Genomic DNA, 17,093 nt, shown 5'->3' on the forward strand with positions numbered 1-17,093 from the left:
ATTGTTGGATGGATGGAAGAATTGATGAACAAATAGATGAACTGATGAATTGTTGGATGGATGGATGGATAGATGTAAGTATTGATGGATGAATGAATAAGTAAATAGATGAATCAATGAATGGTTGCATGAATGGATGATTTTTAGATGGATGAATAGATGAATAAATGGATGAATGGATGGATGAATAGATGAATAGAAGAACTGGTGAATGCATGAACAGTTGGCTGGTTGGATGGAAGATTGTCAGATGGATGGATGATTTTTAAATGGATGGATGAATGGACAGATAGATGTAAGTATTGATGGATGAATGAATAAATAAATAGATGAATCAATGAACGGTTGCATGAATGGACAATTGTTAGATGGATGAATAGATGAATAAATCGATGCATGGATGGATGAATAGATGAATAGAAGAACTGGTGGATAAATAAACAGATGAATGCATGAATAGTTGGCTGGTTGAATGGAAGATTGTCAGATGGATGGATGAATGGACAGATGGATGGATGAATGGACAGATGGATGGATGTAAAACTCGAGGACACACCACAGATATTATTGATCAAACACTCTTTATTGAACTAAATAGAAACGGAAATCTAAACAAACGTCACGGTCTAGTCTGTCAGCACTGGTGATCCACTTGTTCAAATCACATTTCAAGGGTATTTGTGCATGTTTCAACAAAGTCTGAGGAGCAAAATTAGAAAAAAAAAGGAACAGGAGTGAGCGATTGGACATAATACGTTTTCTTTGAAGCCCCAGCAGAGAGCAGGCTGAGCTCGGCAGCTGCCCTGACGTCTCTGATTAACACATCTATGAGGATGACAGTGACAAAATAATTCAAGTGAGTGGGAGATCTTTGACCCGACATTAAAAACCAAATCACAAAAACATTAAATATTGACTTGGCAGTTGAGTTCAACTGTAAAATAAACAAGTAAACATAAGTGAAAGGAAAATAAAAACAGCATTTGAACGTTGTGCCACTCTGATGCCACCATCAATTTCCACCCATGCTTTATGAAATAAATGCTAATTTTCCCAAGCCTTCTGATGATTGAAGGAAGAATAGATGTTTGTTTCCCCCGCCAGCTTATTCTGAAACCAAAGTTTAAGACAGAAATTTTAAAAAGCACCATTTGCAAAAGAATTCCTGAAAAGATTTCTCGCAGCAGTCAAGTTTTAGTGGTGGGGGTTTTGAATCAAGCAGCGTGGGAAAGGCGATATGGCTCAACACCTCCAAGGCACAGTGGATCCTTAAGCCAATTATCATCCTAACCTCAACCCAGGAGTTCTGAGATCTAGCGTGTTCGTTTGTTGGATTCATGCTGCTTCATTCGACTTAATTCATCAATGAAACTCCTAAAGCAATGGTTCGATTTCATGTGTAAAAGCTGCCTCCTCTGGCACTTGTTCAAACCAGTGTGTCATCTACACACTGATGCATGCACACGCTGGATATGCAAAAAAAGAAACACAACAAAACCCAAAAACAAAACACTATTCAAAGATAAACATTTAATGCAAAAAAAAAAAAAAAAAAAGAGGTAAGATTCAACAAAATAAATAATCTGACCACTCACTGTCTGAGAGAAACCTTTAAATAAATCTTCCACCCCTAAGTAAAATTTAGTTTGTCGCCATTTTCCCCAGAGTTATGCTGGGTCCACACTGGAGGCATCCGTGGGACGGTTTACTTGCGTGCTTTGCGGCGAGCAAATCCATACGGGAGGAGTCTCAGATGCAGAGCGGCATCTCCACCATCCTCCTCCCTGGACTCAGGAGATCACATAATTTATTCAGACTTTAAAGGTCATGGTTTGTGTATGACATCCACCATTAAACCAAAACAAAGAAAATCACGTTTGATATCACTGTTTGCACTGCAATTAGTTTGTAACCATCCTTGTCATTCACCTAATCTGGCAGTAGTCTTTTAGCTTTAGCTTAGCATAAACAATGTGAGTGAATGGTAACAGCTAGCATTTCATGTGAAAAATTCATGAAAATTCCTCAATAATACAGCGGTGCTTTGTCGTAACGTTGTCCCAAGTCTAAATCGATTTCTGTTATTGCCTTTGTCAGTCGATTTGATTTTGACGTCACCAAATTAGGAGAATTATCGAATCATTTTCATGGCTTTTTCCACACAAAATGCTAGCTGTTACCATTTACTTACATTGTTTATGCTAAGCTAAAGCTAACAGAATGCTGCCAGATTAGAAGGGCTGGGCTGGCTGCAAAATGATTTTTTCCACTTATACAACTCTGGGGTATATGGCAACAGGCTAAATTTGGCTCAAGGCTAGAATATCCTGTTGAGTTTTACTCATTCTGGATTTAAAGAAAGCTGCCGTGATGATGAGCTCAACTAACCGTCGGCAAACACCTCTTTGCACTAAAACAGAGAGGAAATGTCTCATACAATTTAATGTCATGAAACCTAAACATACAACTTTGTATATCACTTATATTTATATATGTATATATACTTTATAATGAACAGTAAAATAGATATATTTCTCATTTGTGTTCAGGCTTTAAATAAATCTTAAGGAACAAAAATGAATTAACACAAAATATTGTATTTACAAAAAAAAAAAGACTTTTGGCATTCATATTTAAATCTATGTTACCACAATATATAAGATGTGCATCATTCAGAGGACGTGAGTGTTGACAGACTGGTGCAACCACAGTTTAAAAGTAAAATAAAACATTAAAAAAAGGGTTTGGCATGTTGATCATTTTTTTAGATAGAATAATTTTTGTTAAATATAAAATCAAACTCAAACAAGGAATAAATCTTTGCTATCACACCATTCAGTAAGTGTAATTATTTGTCGTACACAGTATTCAAAGGACTCCTGAAAACTCCCGAGCACGATACAAAGAAGGATAAGCTGGTTAGTATGTACATTGAGTTCTTTACAGCTGTGCTCCACTAAATGAGTCTCTTTCTCCGTATTTTTCGGACACTCTGGATATAAAAACAAATAAACAAAGGAACAGCCCCTCCGCCTTGCATCCCACCTTCTCAACGAGTTTGAAGTCCTGTTGATTAATCAGTTCTCAGTATCTCCAGTGAACGGTCGTTTGATTAAACCTCCTCCGTCTGTGGCAACTGATACTGTCTCACAAACAGCTTCCTGTCTCGGAGTTCCACCATCAGCTGTTAAATGAACCACTCTTTCTTTGACTCATCAATGGTTTCTGGGTTGTCCGTGCCGATGATGGCCGTGTCCGCCGGCTCTGTGGCGGACTCCCCGCTGCCCTTAGCCTCATTGGTGTGGTAGGTGCCTTTGTGGCGGAACATGTAGCGGATCAGAAACGCCAGCGTACACAGGATGGTGAAGATCACCACAGCAATAATACCTGAAGGACACATGTACCACCAATAGATCAAACCTGCAACTGTGCATCATTAGTTAAACACATAAATTAGAAAAACTGATTTGCTGAATCAGTATGATTTAAAAAATGTAAACTAATATTTGTGTTAAAAATGTAAACTAATATTTGTGTGTGTGTGTGTGTGTGTGTATCCAGCATTTGTATTTGTAATTTGTTTTTGAAATACAATTTTAAAGCATTTTATTAGATATTTAAACAGCTTGAGTTTACAAAAATAAAGCCCAAATCTATGGCTTGATTACCTGCCTCATTATTTTTGATAAAAAATGCTTTGGGGAAAGATTTCTTGAATAATTAAAATGCGATTAATCAAGATTAATTGATCACACAGCATGTAATTAATTAGATTAATCTTTTTAATCGAGTCCCACCCTTAATGTAGATATATGCTGATGGTTACAGTAATGACATGCAGTTCACGGTTTCTTTTCGTCTCATTCTGCACTAAAGAATAATAAAATACATGAAAATGTTCATTGAATTTGCATCCTAAAACTCTAAAGCTTGTTTTTTTTTGGTTTCTTAGCACATACAAACATTTTTAATTTAATTAAAAAAACCCTCTCAACATGAAAATTGCTTCTTTAAACCCTAAACCAAAGCCAAGAAGTATAAAACAGAGGTGTATCTTGTAGAGGGGGATTGACTGGTACCTAACATAAACATAATTATGGAGAGCAAAAACTTTATAATTTGTCATATTTACACCATAAATGGCCTATTCAACTTTAAAGTGTACGTTTTCTTGTGTCTGAAATCCAACATGGCTTCCTTGTGTATTTTTAAGTGTTCAGTGGTTAGATCAAAATGAACATTTTTAGTTTCATTCCTGATTATATGGTATTGATTAAAGGCCCCGTGTGTGAAATTCACAGAAATCATAGTAAAAAGATCCGACTCTTTAGCACCACGCAGTTTAGAGTCGGTATTGCAGCTATTGGAGCCCCCGAGGATCAAAAAGGTTTTTTTTATCATTATTTAAAACTTTATTAACAAATATAACAAATACGATACAAAATCGTGTTGCTGTAAACGGCAGCATGTCATCATCTAATTCCAGCTTTCAAGTCAGCGAACAGGTTAGTTGTTTTCATCTAACTTATTTTATTAATTTAATCTAAATAGGTTTTGAATAAGAAAAACTTTTTTATGTCAGTTATGTTTGCTAATAGCAAACGGCAGCTAGTTAGTGATGACTTCTGACTACAAAAAATGACAATATTTTGTTCATTTTATTTGAGAAATGTTATATTTCTATTTGCCATTTTGGAAATATACAAGGTAGTGTAGTCTGTAATTGTTTTCTCTCCGTAAACAGAGTCAGATATCATCCGATGGTTCATCAGTGGAGACAGACAGAGGACGAGGGAGAGGAAGAGGGCGAGGAAGAGGGAGAGGACAGACGTGTGCCAGCGCACAGAGAGGCAGAGGTGTTAGACATGCGACAGAAGCAGGGCAAGCATCCCAAGATGAAGGAGCCGAATTTGCTCAAACCAGCCGCAACGTCCCACGCACAAGAGGAAGAGGCAGAGCTGCTCAGCGTGTCTACTGAATCCCTTTTGTAACATGAGGTCTCTCCATCTTGGGAAGGCAACTCCTATATTTACTCTGGTTTTCTCATGACGCCGGTCTTGTTCACTTTTCAAAATCCTTTTTCTTTTACTTGGATGAGACAAACTATCCCGTTTCTCAAGTTTGCTTGTAGAATATGTGTGATCCTCCATCGCTAGAAGTACGGTGTGGCTAGTTTCTTCTTCTTCTTAGTTACTTTGTCAGACTGCATGCTTACAAGGCGCACTTCTGCCCCCTGCTGTTTCTTTGAGGTTACATCATTTAAAAACGCAAACATCAAATGCGAAGCTTAATATGTTGTATGTCCCTAAAAGGTCACTGTATTTTAAGATGGCGCATGCCATATGGAGCACCGGTCTGCTTCTTTTGTCTAAAATATTAAAATATAAAGCTAATAATAATGCTTAGAATAAATGCTTGTTTGAATTATCATTAAAAAAACAAATTTGAGAATGTGATACAAGAAATTTGATAACTTATAAGATGAAATATCACACATTGGGCCTTTAAATCAGCTGTGCACATTTGGAGTACCTCAAGGATCAACACTTGGACACACCCTTTTATGCCTTGTAAATTAAGAATCTGCCTAACATCAGGTTATTCAATCCTTGTCCTCGAGGACTACCTGCATGTTTTCTATGTTTCACTGGTTGGAATAATTTAGGAGGCTTTGGAAGAACTTGAGGAAATGGAAAAAATTAGTGCCGTGGCCTTCAGTGACCGGAACTGAATTACCAAGCACATATATGCAGATGATGCAATGATATCTATACCTGTCAAGAAGGTTAAAGGCTATCCAGAGCATTGAATTAAATGCTAATGATGTTTTTAAATGTGATCTTTGAGTAGTAAGTATCGAGTGTAATAGACCATTTTACTTTTTGTAAACATTGTTTATATAATTTGTAGGTGGAGCCTAAGTAGAGGCAGAAAGTTTTGTATTAGTGTCAAAAGTTTAAAGTAGTTTTTAAGTCATCAGGATACTAATTTTTGTTTTAACCTTTGACTTGGGTAAGACAGGTGTTTCAGCATTACAAGTTTATATTTCTTAATGGTTTCCTACCTCCGATGATTGCTGAATCCCTGTTGACTCCATCTGGAATGACCCTCTCCTCATTGGAGGGAGACTTTGCATCTGACAGCAGACAGAATAAAACAAAAGAAAAATAAATAAACACACTTATTTTTTTGAACTCAAATGTATTTGTGTTGATAAAATTTAAAAGTACTCTGTCAAGGACAGAATGGTGTATTTTTATTTAAAATGTTGCAGGAAAACAAAACGAAAACCAACAACTCATGATTTTAATTAATCTGGTCTCCAATTTTCTAAAAAGGCAGCGTCTATATGAACACCTGCCAAATCCCTGTGAGTACCCACTTGGGTTGCCCAGATGCCAGGGATCTGTGGCAGCAGACATCGTTGGGATGGTGAGAGGTGACGCCCCACAGTTGGACTCCACCAGTTTGCCCTGGTGAGACACAAGAGACGAGGCCACAGGATGTTTGTCGGCCTGGCCGTCTGTTGGAGTTGCCTGAGATTGTGCGGCTTTCCTCAGAGCAGACTTGAGGGGAGCAACTCCGTTGAACTGCACCCGTGACAGACACCCAACGAAACCGGGGGTGTTGTGGCGCTCAATGAGGACGGGGTCTATATGTCCCGTTTCTGTGCAGAGACAGACATGGAGAAAAGATTCACCCTAATCGATTCAAGTTTGTATTACTTAATATGTGAAGCCAGTAATGATGTTAGTGTGTGGAACAACGCCCAATAATTTGATGTTTAGGAAAGGAGGGAAATAAAAGAGAAGGCAGTTCTCAACCAAACACACCCATACATAAAAAAAGAGCTTATCTGAAACAAACAGAGCACCAAAAGGGCTACTGGCAGACACACCTTCAAAGGCACCAACTAAGGTTTAAACACCCTATGAAAAAAATACATGGAATGCGTGGAAAAAACCCTTCCATAAAACAAACAAGGCAAGGTTCAAGGTTCAAGGTTGTCTTTATTAATCCCCAAGGGGGAAATTGAATTGCCTTGGACATGTAAAAACAACAACAACAACATGCACACACATGCAACAAAAAATTCACTGGACACTGCTATAAGCCACAACCATGATAGAAATATCAAATATACAATCATACAAAATGCTCGTTGTAAAAACGCACATGGCAGGAATAATAGAGTTCCTAAAACGTGCAGTGGAACAACAGGGCATTAACATTCGCCCACTAAAAGATCTCCTGATATCCTTAAAAACCTGATGAAGGGGGTGATCCTTCAGAGACATAACTATCTTAAGTTTACTCTTCATCCTATTGTTGATGATCATGTCAAATGAGTCCAAGCCTTGCCCAACCACCGAGCCTGATTTCTTGATCATTTTGTTGATCCTGTTTTTGTCCTCAGCAGTGAGGCTCCTGCCTCAACACAACACAGCATAAAACAACACACTGGCCATAATCCCCTGATAAAACACATTCAAGAGCCTCCTACTTATATCAACGGATCTTAGCTTCCTAAGAAAAAACAGTCTGAACTGAGCCTTTTTAACAACAGCCTCGCTATTCTTTCTCCAGTTAACTTATCGTCGAGGTACACTCCTAGATATTTATATGTCTCCACAATTTCTACAGGTTGGCCTTTGATGACCACGGGAGAGAATGTTTGTTTTTTCTTTCTAAAATCAATAACTAGCTCTTGTGTGTTTTGCCAACATTGAGTTGTAGAAAATTTACATCACACCATCTAACAAAGGACTTAACTTCCTCCCTGTAAGCCAGATCATCACCCCGGGAGATCAGGCCCAGTAGGGCAGTGTCAACAGAGAACTTCTGTAAGTGACAAGATGGTAAACTGTGCCTATAGTCAGCTGTGTACAATGTAAATAAAAAAGGAGATGAAACCGTCCCCTGTGGTGCACCAGAGTTTGTAAAAATCAAGTCCGAGCACTAACCCCCAACCCTCACAAACTGAGGCCTGTTTAAGAGATAGTCTAAAATCCAGGTAGTGGTGGAATTGTGCAGCTTAAAATTCAATAACTTATATCCTAAAATATGAGGCTGAATGGTATTAAAAGCACTAGAAAAATCAAAGAACATAAGTCGCACTGAACTACTGGCTTTTTCAAGGTGTTTATAAATAATGTCCAGCAGATACAGAAGGGCATCATCCACACTCACACCCTTCCTATATGCAAAGTGAAGAGGATCTCGGAAGGAAACAACCTTTTCTCTTAGGCATTTAAGGACGTCTCTCAAAACATTTCATTAGGTGTGATGTCAATGCAATAGGCCTAAGATTGGACAACGTACAGCTGACACCTGTTTTCTTAGGGATCGCCACAAGACAAGAAGTTTTCCACATTACAGGTATTTTAGCAGCAGACAAGGACAACATGAAACTGTAGTGAAAGACAGCTGCAAGCTGCTCTGCACAAACTTTAAGGGTGCATGGATGGACACCATCAGGGCCTGCTGCCTTGTTAGGCTTTAGCTGACTAAACTGCTGCTGGACATCTTCAACCCTAAAGCTGATCTCTGGGCATGCGTTCTCAACCTGATCTGAGGCAAGTGCCGATTTAAGTTTGTTGTGTTCATGTGTAAAAGCACGCACATCAAATCTGGCAAAAAACTGGTTCATCTCATTCACATCCATCCCGGTGCTGTGTAAACCTGTCTCACCCCCAAAACCAGCCATGGTTTTCATCCTGTCCCAAAGATACTTAGAATTAGAGCCATCAATAGAGGTTTCAATCGTATCTTTATATTGCTGTTTACTTCGTCGGATCAGCGTTTGAAGCTCCCTTTGTGCCACCTTAATATGCATTGGGCCCCCCACTATAAAAAGCAAGCTTTTTCCTGTTAATTGCTGCCTTAACCTCTCTGGTCACCCATGGTTTATTATTAGCAAAAACCTTAACTTGTTTACAAGGCAGCACCAAATCAGTACAGAAATTAACATAGCAAGTCACTTTGTCTGCAATGTCATCAACATCATCACAGTCACATCCTTCAGTAAAAACAGACCAGTCTGTACATTCGAAGCATCCCCTCAGGGTTTCACACGCCTCCTCCGTCCACACGCGTATCGCCCTAAACGTAACCGGCCGTTTCTGTACAGCGGGTGTATACCTGGACCGCAATAGTACACGATTGTGATCAGAATTACCAAGTGGGGGTAGGGCTGACGAGTAAAAACTATCCTTAATGCTCGTATAAAATAGGTCAATGATCCGCTTCCCCCGCGTGGGACATTTAACCATTTGTCTGAAGGACGGGAGCGTAGAGGAGAGAGAACAGTGATTAAAATCCCCTGTAATAATGAACAGTGCATCCGGGGAAGAGCTTTGTAACTTACGTGTCACTTTAGAAACTGTCTCTATAGCTCGCTTGCCGTTGGCCGACGGTGGGATATAAACAACAGTTACAATTATGTGGGAGATCTCCCTCGGGAGGTAGTAGGGACGACAGCTTACCACCAGCAGCTCAATGTTCTCGTCATCACACACCCGCTCCTGTTTGCAAACATGTATTTGTATGTATGTTTTTATTTATCTGTGAGAAAAATGTCTGAACCACTGTTATCGCTATCTGCTTGTGTCTTGTAGGACCTAGTGACTTGATATTGACTGATCTTATGTGACTTGGACTTGACATGAACTTGAACACAGAGGACTTGGACTTGACAGAAAGTGACTTGACTGCAAAACTAACAAATACAAACAAGTTATGACACAAACCTCCAGATTCCCAAAGAAGAAGAATGGCCTTATATTTAGCGCCTCTCAACATAAAAATCACAAGGCACGTCAAAGAACCAACTCTGATGCACAAACAAATAAAACGCGTGTCAGTGGAGGCAGCTCAGCTGTCTGCATGACCGGCACCACACCCAGAAGAACGTGTTTGGACAACCTAAAGTCAGGATGAAGGGACGATGAATAAGACAGCTGTTCATTTTCTATGAGCTTGCATGTCATCGAATCCAGTTATGCTGGATGATGGGATTTTGGGTATCTGGACACGGTCTAATTCTATTTCCAAACTATTTCTTCCATTTAGATGAGTCCAACGTGGACGTGTGTTTTGTACACTACTGATTACTGCTAGGAAGGACGCATTTTCTTTGTGTGACTCGAACTCCTGACGACATTTACCCAGTTTGTGTACCCCTCACCCTTGTGTCTGGACTCATAGTAGAAATTATCAATCTGTTTAACGTATTGTTTTATCTTTAGTGTGTAATGCTGATATTACTTTTAGTTAGACCCAATAGGAACAGAGAGAAACATAGCCTGTCAAATCTTAAAAACAGTAATATCCATGTGCAGATGGATTTGCATAAACATGAGAGGAAAGACAACAGCATCACAGTGGGCACATTATTGATGAGTCGTGTGCGTGTGTGTGTGTGAGTGTGTGTGTGTGTCTCGTTTGCCTGAACATGTGTTGATCTCTGCAGAGGTCTGTGTGTGAATACTAATAGGCTCTCCTCTGGGGGTAGAACAGGCTGTTTTGCATACACTGCCTTATTCAGCGCACAGAGCAAAATTGTCCTACAGAAGGAATTGGATGTTTATTAAGCCCTGCATGCAACTCACAAAAACCACAGTTTGTGAGAACAAAAAAGGCTGCGTTTATTGCACAAAAGAACAATAAATAAATAAATTGCACAATCAGGCGTTGCTAAGCCAACACATTTACTTTGCAGCTGCTTGTAACTAGCTTGTTGCAGCCATTTCTGTTAATGTAGGATCTGTAATTGTCCAATTGATTTTATTTCTGGACCTAAATAATTTAGCACAGTAGCTATCTAGTTATTTTGCACTAGTTGTGGTGATGTCATACCTCAAGGGCTCTAACAGAAGTGCAAAAAAAAAAAAGCATGACATTACATTAAAGAGTGATTCAGTAGACGGTACTAGACAGTACCCTGAGCCAAATGTATATCTTCCACTACCTTCTATTATGAATTTAGACTTGGAGAAATTTAAGCTCCTCCCCTGAGGAAGAACCACTTCCTCGACCTGGAGTAGGCTGTTTTGGACCTGCTGATTGTCATCCAGTCACTTCTGAAATCTTGCAGCATGAACTATAATGTGATAACTGCTTGATAATAAAATAAATCTTGCAAGTAGCTTTATCCCAGCTTTAAAGTTGCCTTACATTAATTATTTCAATAAATCTCTGGTCTCTGGTATGAATGAATGCTTTGTGAGTCGTTTTGTGTGTCGTTCTGCTCTGGCGTTCCTGTTTCATGATATGCGAACATCTTGCCTCTGATAGGCTAACAGCAAAACAACTCTGCCTACATTCACTCTTCATTCTTGGGTAAAAACAAACAAACTATGATGTTTTATCTCCACAAATAACACAAGCTTGTACGTGTTCCGCCAGGTTGTGGAGTTTCTAATGCTAATGGTTAGCTTCTGCTAGCTTCTACTAGCTCTGCTCGCTCCTGGATGCTAAATCAACACAGCCTTCCACAGTCTCGAGCCAATGTGTGTGAGTTCACAAATGCTAATTTACAGAGTGGCGTAGATCTGTGCGGCTTTTTCTGACTCGATCACTACTTCTGTAATGGCACAACGCTGGTCCAGAGCCAAGACTTACTACATTCACCAGAAAACAACCACATTAGATAAACCCACCACTATAAAGTGCTAATGAAATCTGCTCTCTTGTAAATTTCCAAAGATGTAATCAACAAAATGCACAAACATCAACGGCTAATTCAACCTCATCAGAGCCAGAGACCACAGAAACAGACTCAATGCTGGTAATCCCTTTTATTGTTCGCCCTGAAGGGGTCTTAAGAGGTTCTCAGACTGATCAATAAAACACACACAAGTCAACCGCTCTTCAACACACGCTAGTTATAATCTGAAAACAAACAAATCCATAAAGGTCCAACCTGTATTTATGAAATGTAAGCATCTTGTGATTTATAAATCTTTTTTATACGAGAGCCATCACAACAAAACAAACACAAACCTCAAAAACAGCACGAGATGGCGTAAGGTTCTGCTCCCTCTGTGGGTGTGTCACTGATGTGGCAATGTCACATAAATAATTCAAAAAGGCGATGCTAAGGGTGGGGAGGTTTGTATAAATTAGGTTTTAATAAAGGAAGCCTGAGGATCAGGTCTCTGCTTTTTGCAGATGATGTGGTCCTGTTGGCATCATCAGAACGTGATCTTCAGCTTTCGCTGGAGCGGTACTGTCACGTTGAGGGTGTGGATGATGGCGGACCATGTGTGGTGGAGCAGATCAGGAGGCAGGAATGCAGGCACGGGTGAAGTAAAAGTAGTTTTAATGGCAGAGCGGGAACGACAGAACAAAACAACGCTGACAACAAACAATGATCCGACAAAGACTGATACAAGAAGGGAGGTATAAATACACAGGGGAAAATCAGGAACTCATGGGCAGGTTAACAAGGGGCAGGTGAGACAAATAAAAACTAATCAAGGGCAGGGGAGAGACACAGTCAGGGAGGCAGGAGCAGATTGTGACAGTACCCCCCTTAAGGGGCGGATACCAGATGCCCACAAAAGCCACATAACACTGGAGACTCGGGACACTTGCACTTGGGAACCGGAACACTTGAGACGTCGACTCGGGAAACAGGAACACTTGGACTCTGGAACTGGAACACTGAGACTTGGAACACTTGGAACTGGAACACTCGGACTCGGAACTGGAACACTCAGAACTGGAACACTCGGAACTGGAACACTCAGAACTGGAACACTCGGAACTGGAACACTCGGACTTGGAACTGGAACACTTGGACTTGGAACTGGAACACTCGGACTTGGAACTGGGACACTCAGAACAGGAACCGGAACACTCGGACTTGGAACAGGAACCGGAACACTCGGACTTGGAACAGGAACTGGAACACTCGGACTTGGAACACTGGAACTCAACAGCAGCAGGCGCGGGACACTGGAACTCGACAGTAGGACACTGGGAAACACTCGGAACTGGAACACTTGGGAACTTGGAAACAGGAACTTGGGAACTTGGACTCTGGAACTCGACAGCAGTAGGCGCGGGACACTGGAACTCGACAGCAGGACACTGGACCTCGACAGCAGCAGGCGCGGGACACTGGAACTCAACAGGACACTGGGGAATAGGAACACTCGGAAACTGGAACACTTGGACTCGAACTCGGGAACTGGAACTGCAGCAGCCGGCGTGAGACCCTGTAGGGACTGCAGCAGCAGGCGTGGGACCCTGTAGAGACTGCAGCAGCAGGCATGGGACCCAGTAGAGACTGCAGCAGCAGGCATGGGACCCCGTAGAGACTGCAGCAGCAGGCGTGGGACCCTGTAGAGACTGCAGCAGCAGGCGTGGGATCCTGAAGAGGCTGCAGCAGCAGGCGTGGGATCCTGAAGAGGCTGCAGCAGCAGGCGTGGGACCCTGAAGAGGCTGCAGCGGCGGAACTCTGAAGAGGCAGCAGCATGGAGGACCTGCAGGCATAGGCCCCGCAGGCGTGGACCAGGAAGAGGATGAACTGCTAGAGCGACGCGAGGAAACCCAGCTCGGCAGCAGGTACTCGACAAATGGTCTGAGCAGGTGCACATCACTATATGCTGGGTCACAGGCAGAGGCTTGGGTGCAGGGAAGCAGAAGAAGGAGCGGGGAGACCAGCCCTACCACCCCGGAGAATGTTGGTGTGCGTAGGGGGTGTAACTCCATTCAAGCTCCAGGATCTGCCGCTTCCGTTGGGAAAAAACAGGACGGGGCCGAAAGCAGGAGAGGAGAATGGGTTTGACCACCCCGGGAACAAATAGGATGCGCCGAAACCCCCTCAGTGGGTCCGACCACCCCAGAAACAGGTAGGATGCGCCGAAACCCCTCGAGTTGGAATCTCCCTCCGCTAAATGGAGAAAAAGCAAAAAAAAAAAAAAAAAAAGGGTAATCCTCCAGGCAGATATTGAGAGTTCACCACAGATCCAGGTTGGTCGGATCATTCTGTCACGTTGAGGAGTGGGTGGCGGCGGACCGTGTGTGGAGGAGCTGACCAGGAGGCAAAAATGCAGGCTCGGATAAAGTACAAATGGTTTTAATGGCAGAGCGGGAACGATGGAACAAAACAACGCTGACAACAAACAATGATCCGACAAAGACTCAAGCAAGAAGGGAGGTATAAATACACAGGGGAAAATCAGGAACACATGAGCAGGTTAACAAGGGGCAGGTGAGATAAATAAAAACTAATCAAGGGCAGGGGAGAGACACAGTCGGGGTCTTGTTCTCGAGTGAGGGAAAACTGGAGCGTGAGATCGATAGGCGGATTGGTGCTGCATCTGCAGTGATGCGTGCGTTGTACTGGTCTGTCGTCATGAAGAGAGAGCTGAGTCAGAAGGCGAAGCTCTCGATTTACCGGTCGATCTACGTTCCTACCCTCACCTATGGTCACGAGCTTTGGGTAGTGACCGAAAGAACGAGATCGCGGATACAAGCGGCCGAAATGAGTTTTCTCCGAAGAGTGGCTGGGCTCTCCCTTAAAGATAGGGTGAGAAGCTTGGTCATTAGGGAGGGGCTCGGAGTAGACCCGCTGCTCCTCCACATAGAGAGGAGCCAGTTGAGGTGGCTCGGGCATCTGGTCAGGATGCCTCCAGGATGCCTCCCTGGTGAGATTTTCTGGGCATGTCCAACCAGGAGGAGACCTAAAGGTAGACCCAGGACACAGTGGAGGGACTATGTCTCTCACCTGGCCACGGAATGCCTTGGGATTACCCCGGAGGAGCTGGCCCAAGTGGCTGGGGAGAGAGAAGTCTGGGCCTCTCGCCTTAGGCTACTGCCCCCGTGACCCGACTCCGGATAAGCGGATGAAAATCGATGGATGGATGGATAAAAGAAGCACCCTTGCTTGGAGGAATGGTGTGTCTCCTGGTGGAAAGGTGATGGAACAAAAACAATGAAGAGGGACGATCCAGTGTGTGTGTGAGTGTGTGTGACAAAAGATTTGAATAGAAATGGGGGTGACAAGAAGGCTGTGTGAGAGAGGGATCAAACGCTGTTTCCATGGCAACAAAAGGGAGATGATTGAGGGGTGGGGACAAGAGGAAAGAGGGTTGTGGCGATGAAAGTATGATGCATCTGAGAGGCGTGAACAGAATATCAATATGGGTCCATCCAACCCACCCCCCTCACACCAGAGGGGCAGATTTACACACACACACACACACACACACACACACACACACACACACACACACACACACACACACACACACACACACACACACACACACACACACACACACACACACACACACACACACACACACACACACACACACACACGCTCTGTCAAGAGATTCAAAGGGAAAAAAGAGTGTGACAGAAAATTTATTTTTATTGTAGATGAAAAAACGCAAAAAAGGCAAAAAGTGGCTTTGATATTTTTATTTCATGGTGTAAATAAAATCTTCTTGATGTGTTTGAGAAAAAATAATGATAAACAAAATCTTTTTAACTAACGTTTGTTGCAAACTAAAATTTATTCTTTGATTGTAAAAAGCAAGGGGGACACTCCGCCTGCCAAATGTGAAGCCAGTAAGTTGCAAAACTTGCAGTTCCCCCCTCATCCACTAGGGGTTTGCTTCAGTGAAGAGCAAGCTCCCATTGACTCTCATGTTAAAAATGCCAGCTTCACAGCAGAAATAAACGTGTTTACAGCCTGGTTCAAAAAACATTTTAGGTTTCATAGATCAAGTTTACCATCATGACAACTCTGAGGGGGTTGAGTTTGTTGTAACTCATCTCTTTTAATGTAATAAGAGCTTGAAATTATGAATACTTTGGGGCGTGTCCTTTTGATTAACAGGAACCAGAGGACTCATTGATGCTAGCGTTAGCAGTTTGAACTCTACATACTCCAGGAAAGGCCTCAGCCTTGGCTTTACTTTAAATAGGTTACAGCATAGAGGGCGGAGGGTAGAAGTCACTCAAGCACAGTTTTCTTATGAGGGTTCATCTATTATATATGCAGTATATGGTTAAAACATGATCTTAACTGATATATTTTGAATTTGGGATTTAATTAATATCTCATAGCTCTGTGAATGACCCTAGTTTGGAGAAACAAAGATTATTAATGATAACTAAGAAGAGCTAACAGCTATCACAATGTTGCCAGTTACAAACTCTAATCTAAAAAATATCATGATTGTTTATTGCATTAACATTGACAACAAATTCCACTTTGATGGTCATTCTGATAGACGTATTATGAAATTCCAACCACAAGTGCTAGAATTGCTAGCTTTGTAGCTAAAATAACACACTATTATAAAAAATACTGCATCTAAAAGTGTATAAAATGTAGTTGACATGAATTACTTTGAGATTAAATTTGTTTCAAGACAACAGAAGCGATGGGTAACTAGTCCAAGTCACACTAGTTATACACTCATCTCATCATTATGTGAAGTGCCTTGAGACGACTCTTGTCGTGATTTGGCGCTATATAAATAAACTTGAATTGAATTGAACTGAATTGAATCTGTGCAATGAGATTTCTCCAACGTGAGGCTGATCAAAAAGCCTACGTCAAAGAAATGCAACTTCAAATGAGAACTTTGCCTTTAAAAGATGAAAATACGGACAAAACATTCATTTTAGTCAAGGCATTTGTACACTAGAGCATGCACACACACACACACACACACACAAACACACAAGTGCACGAAAATTACAGGTGCAACCCCCCAGCTTCCTCCATAATCAGGATGTTAAAGTTGCACAGATGCCAAGACAAACCACGCCATAGTCAAACAGGCAAATAAATATCACACTCCCTAGAATGGCTTAAATCTGACACACACACACACACACACACACACACACACACACACACACACACACACACACACACACACACACACACACACACACACACACACACACACACACACACACACACACACACACACACACACACACACACACACACACACACACCAGGGATTCGTAGCATTTTCCTGCAGTATGTGTAATTTATCAGGAGGTCTTTAACAAAAAAAAAAAAACACACCCATGAGAGTCAAAAAGCAGCATAAATC

General features: G+C 41.7%; 1 protein-coding gene across 4 annotated transcripts in view; it reads right to left on the bottom strand.

The window, feature by feature from the left end:
- Window positions 1-562: 562 nt before the first annotated feature.
- The window catches only part of cntnap2a (contactin associated protein 2a), a 528,260-nt gene continuing 511,729 nt past the window's right edge, over window positions 563-17,093 (bottom strand). For all 4 annotated transcript variants that reach the window (XM_070553228.1, XM_070553226.1, XM_070553227.1 and 1 more), the window contains 3 exons: window positions 6,383-6,667; window positions 6,065-6,136; window positions 563-3,387 (listed from right to left, as the gene is read on the bottom strand). In XM_070553228.1, the coding sequence (XP_070409329.1) occupies window positions 3,188-3,387; window positions 6,065-6,136; window positions 6,383-6,667 (557 nt within the window). In that variant the 3' untranslated portion in view covers window positions 563-3,187. The remainder of the gene's footprint in view (window positions 3,388-6,064; window positions 6,137-6,382; window positions 6,668-17,093) is intronic.

Source organism: Nothobranchius furzeri, chromosome 7 (assembly GCF_043380555.1).
Source record: "Nothobranchius furzeri strain GRZ-AD chromosome 7, NfurGRZ-RIMD1, whole genome shotgun sequence".
In the NCBI taxonomy this organism is placed as follows: Eukaryota; Metazoa; Chordata; class Actinopteri; order Cyprinodontiformes; family Nothobranchiidae; genus Nothobranchius; species Nothobranchius furzeri.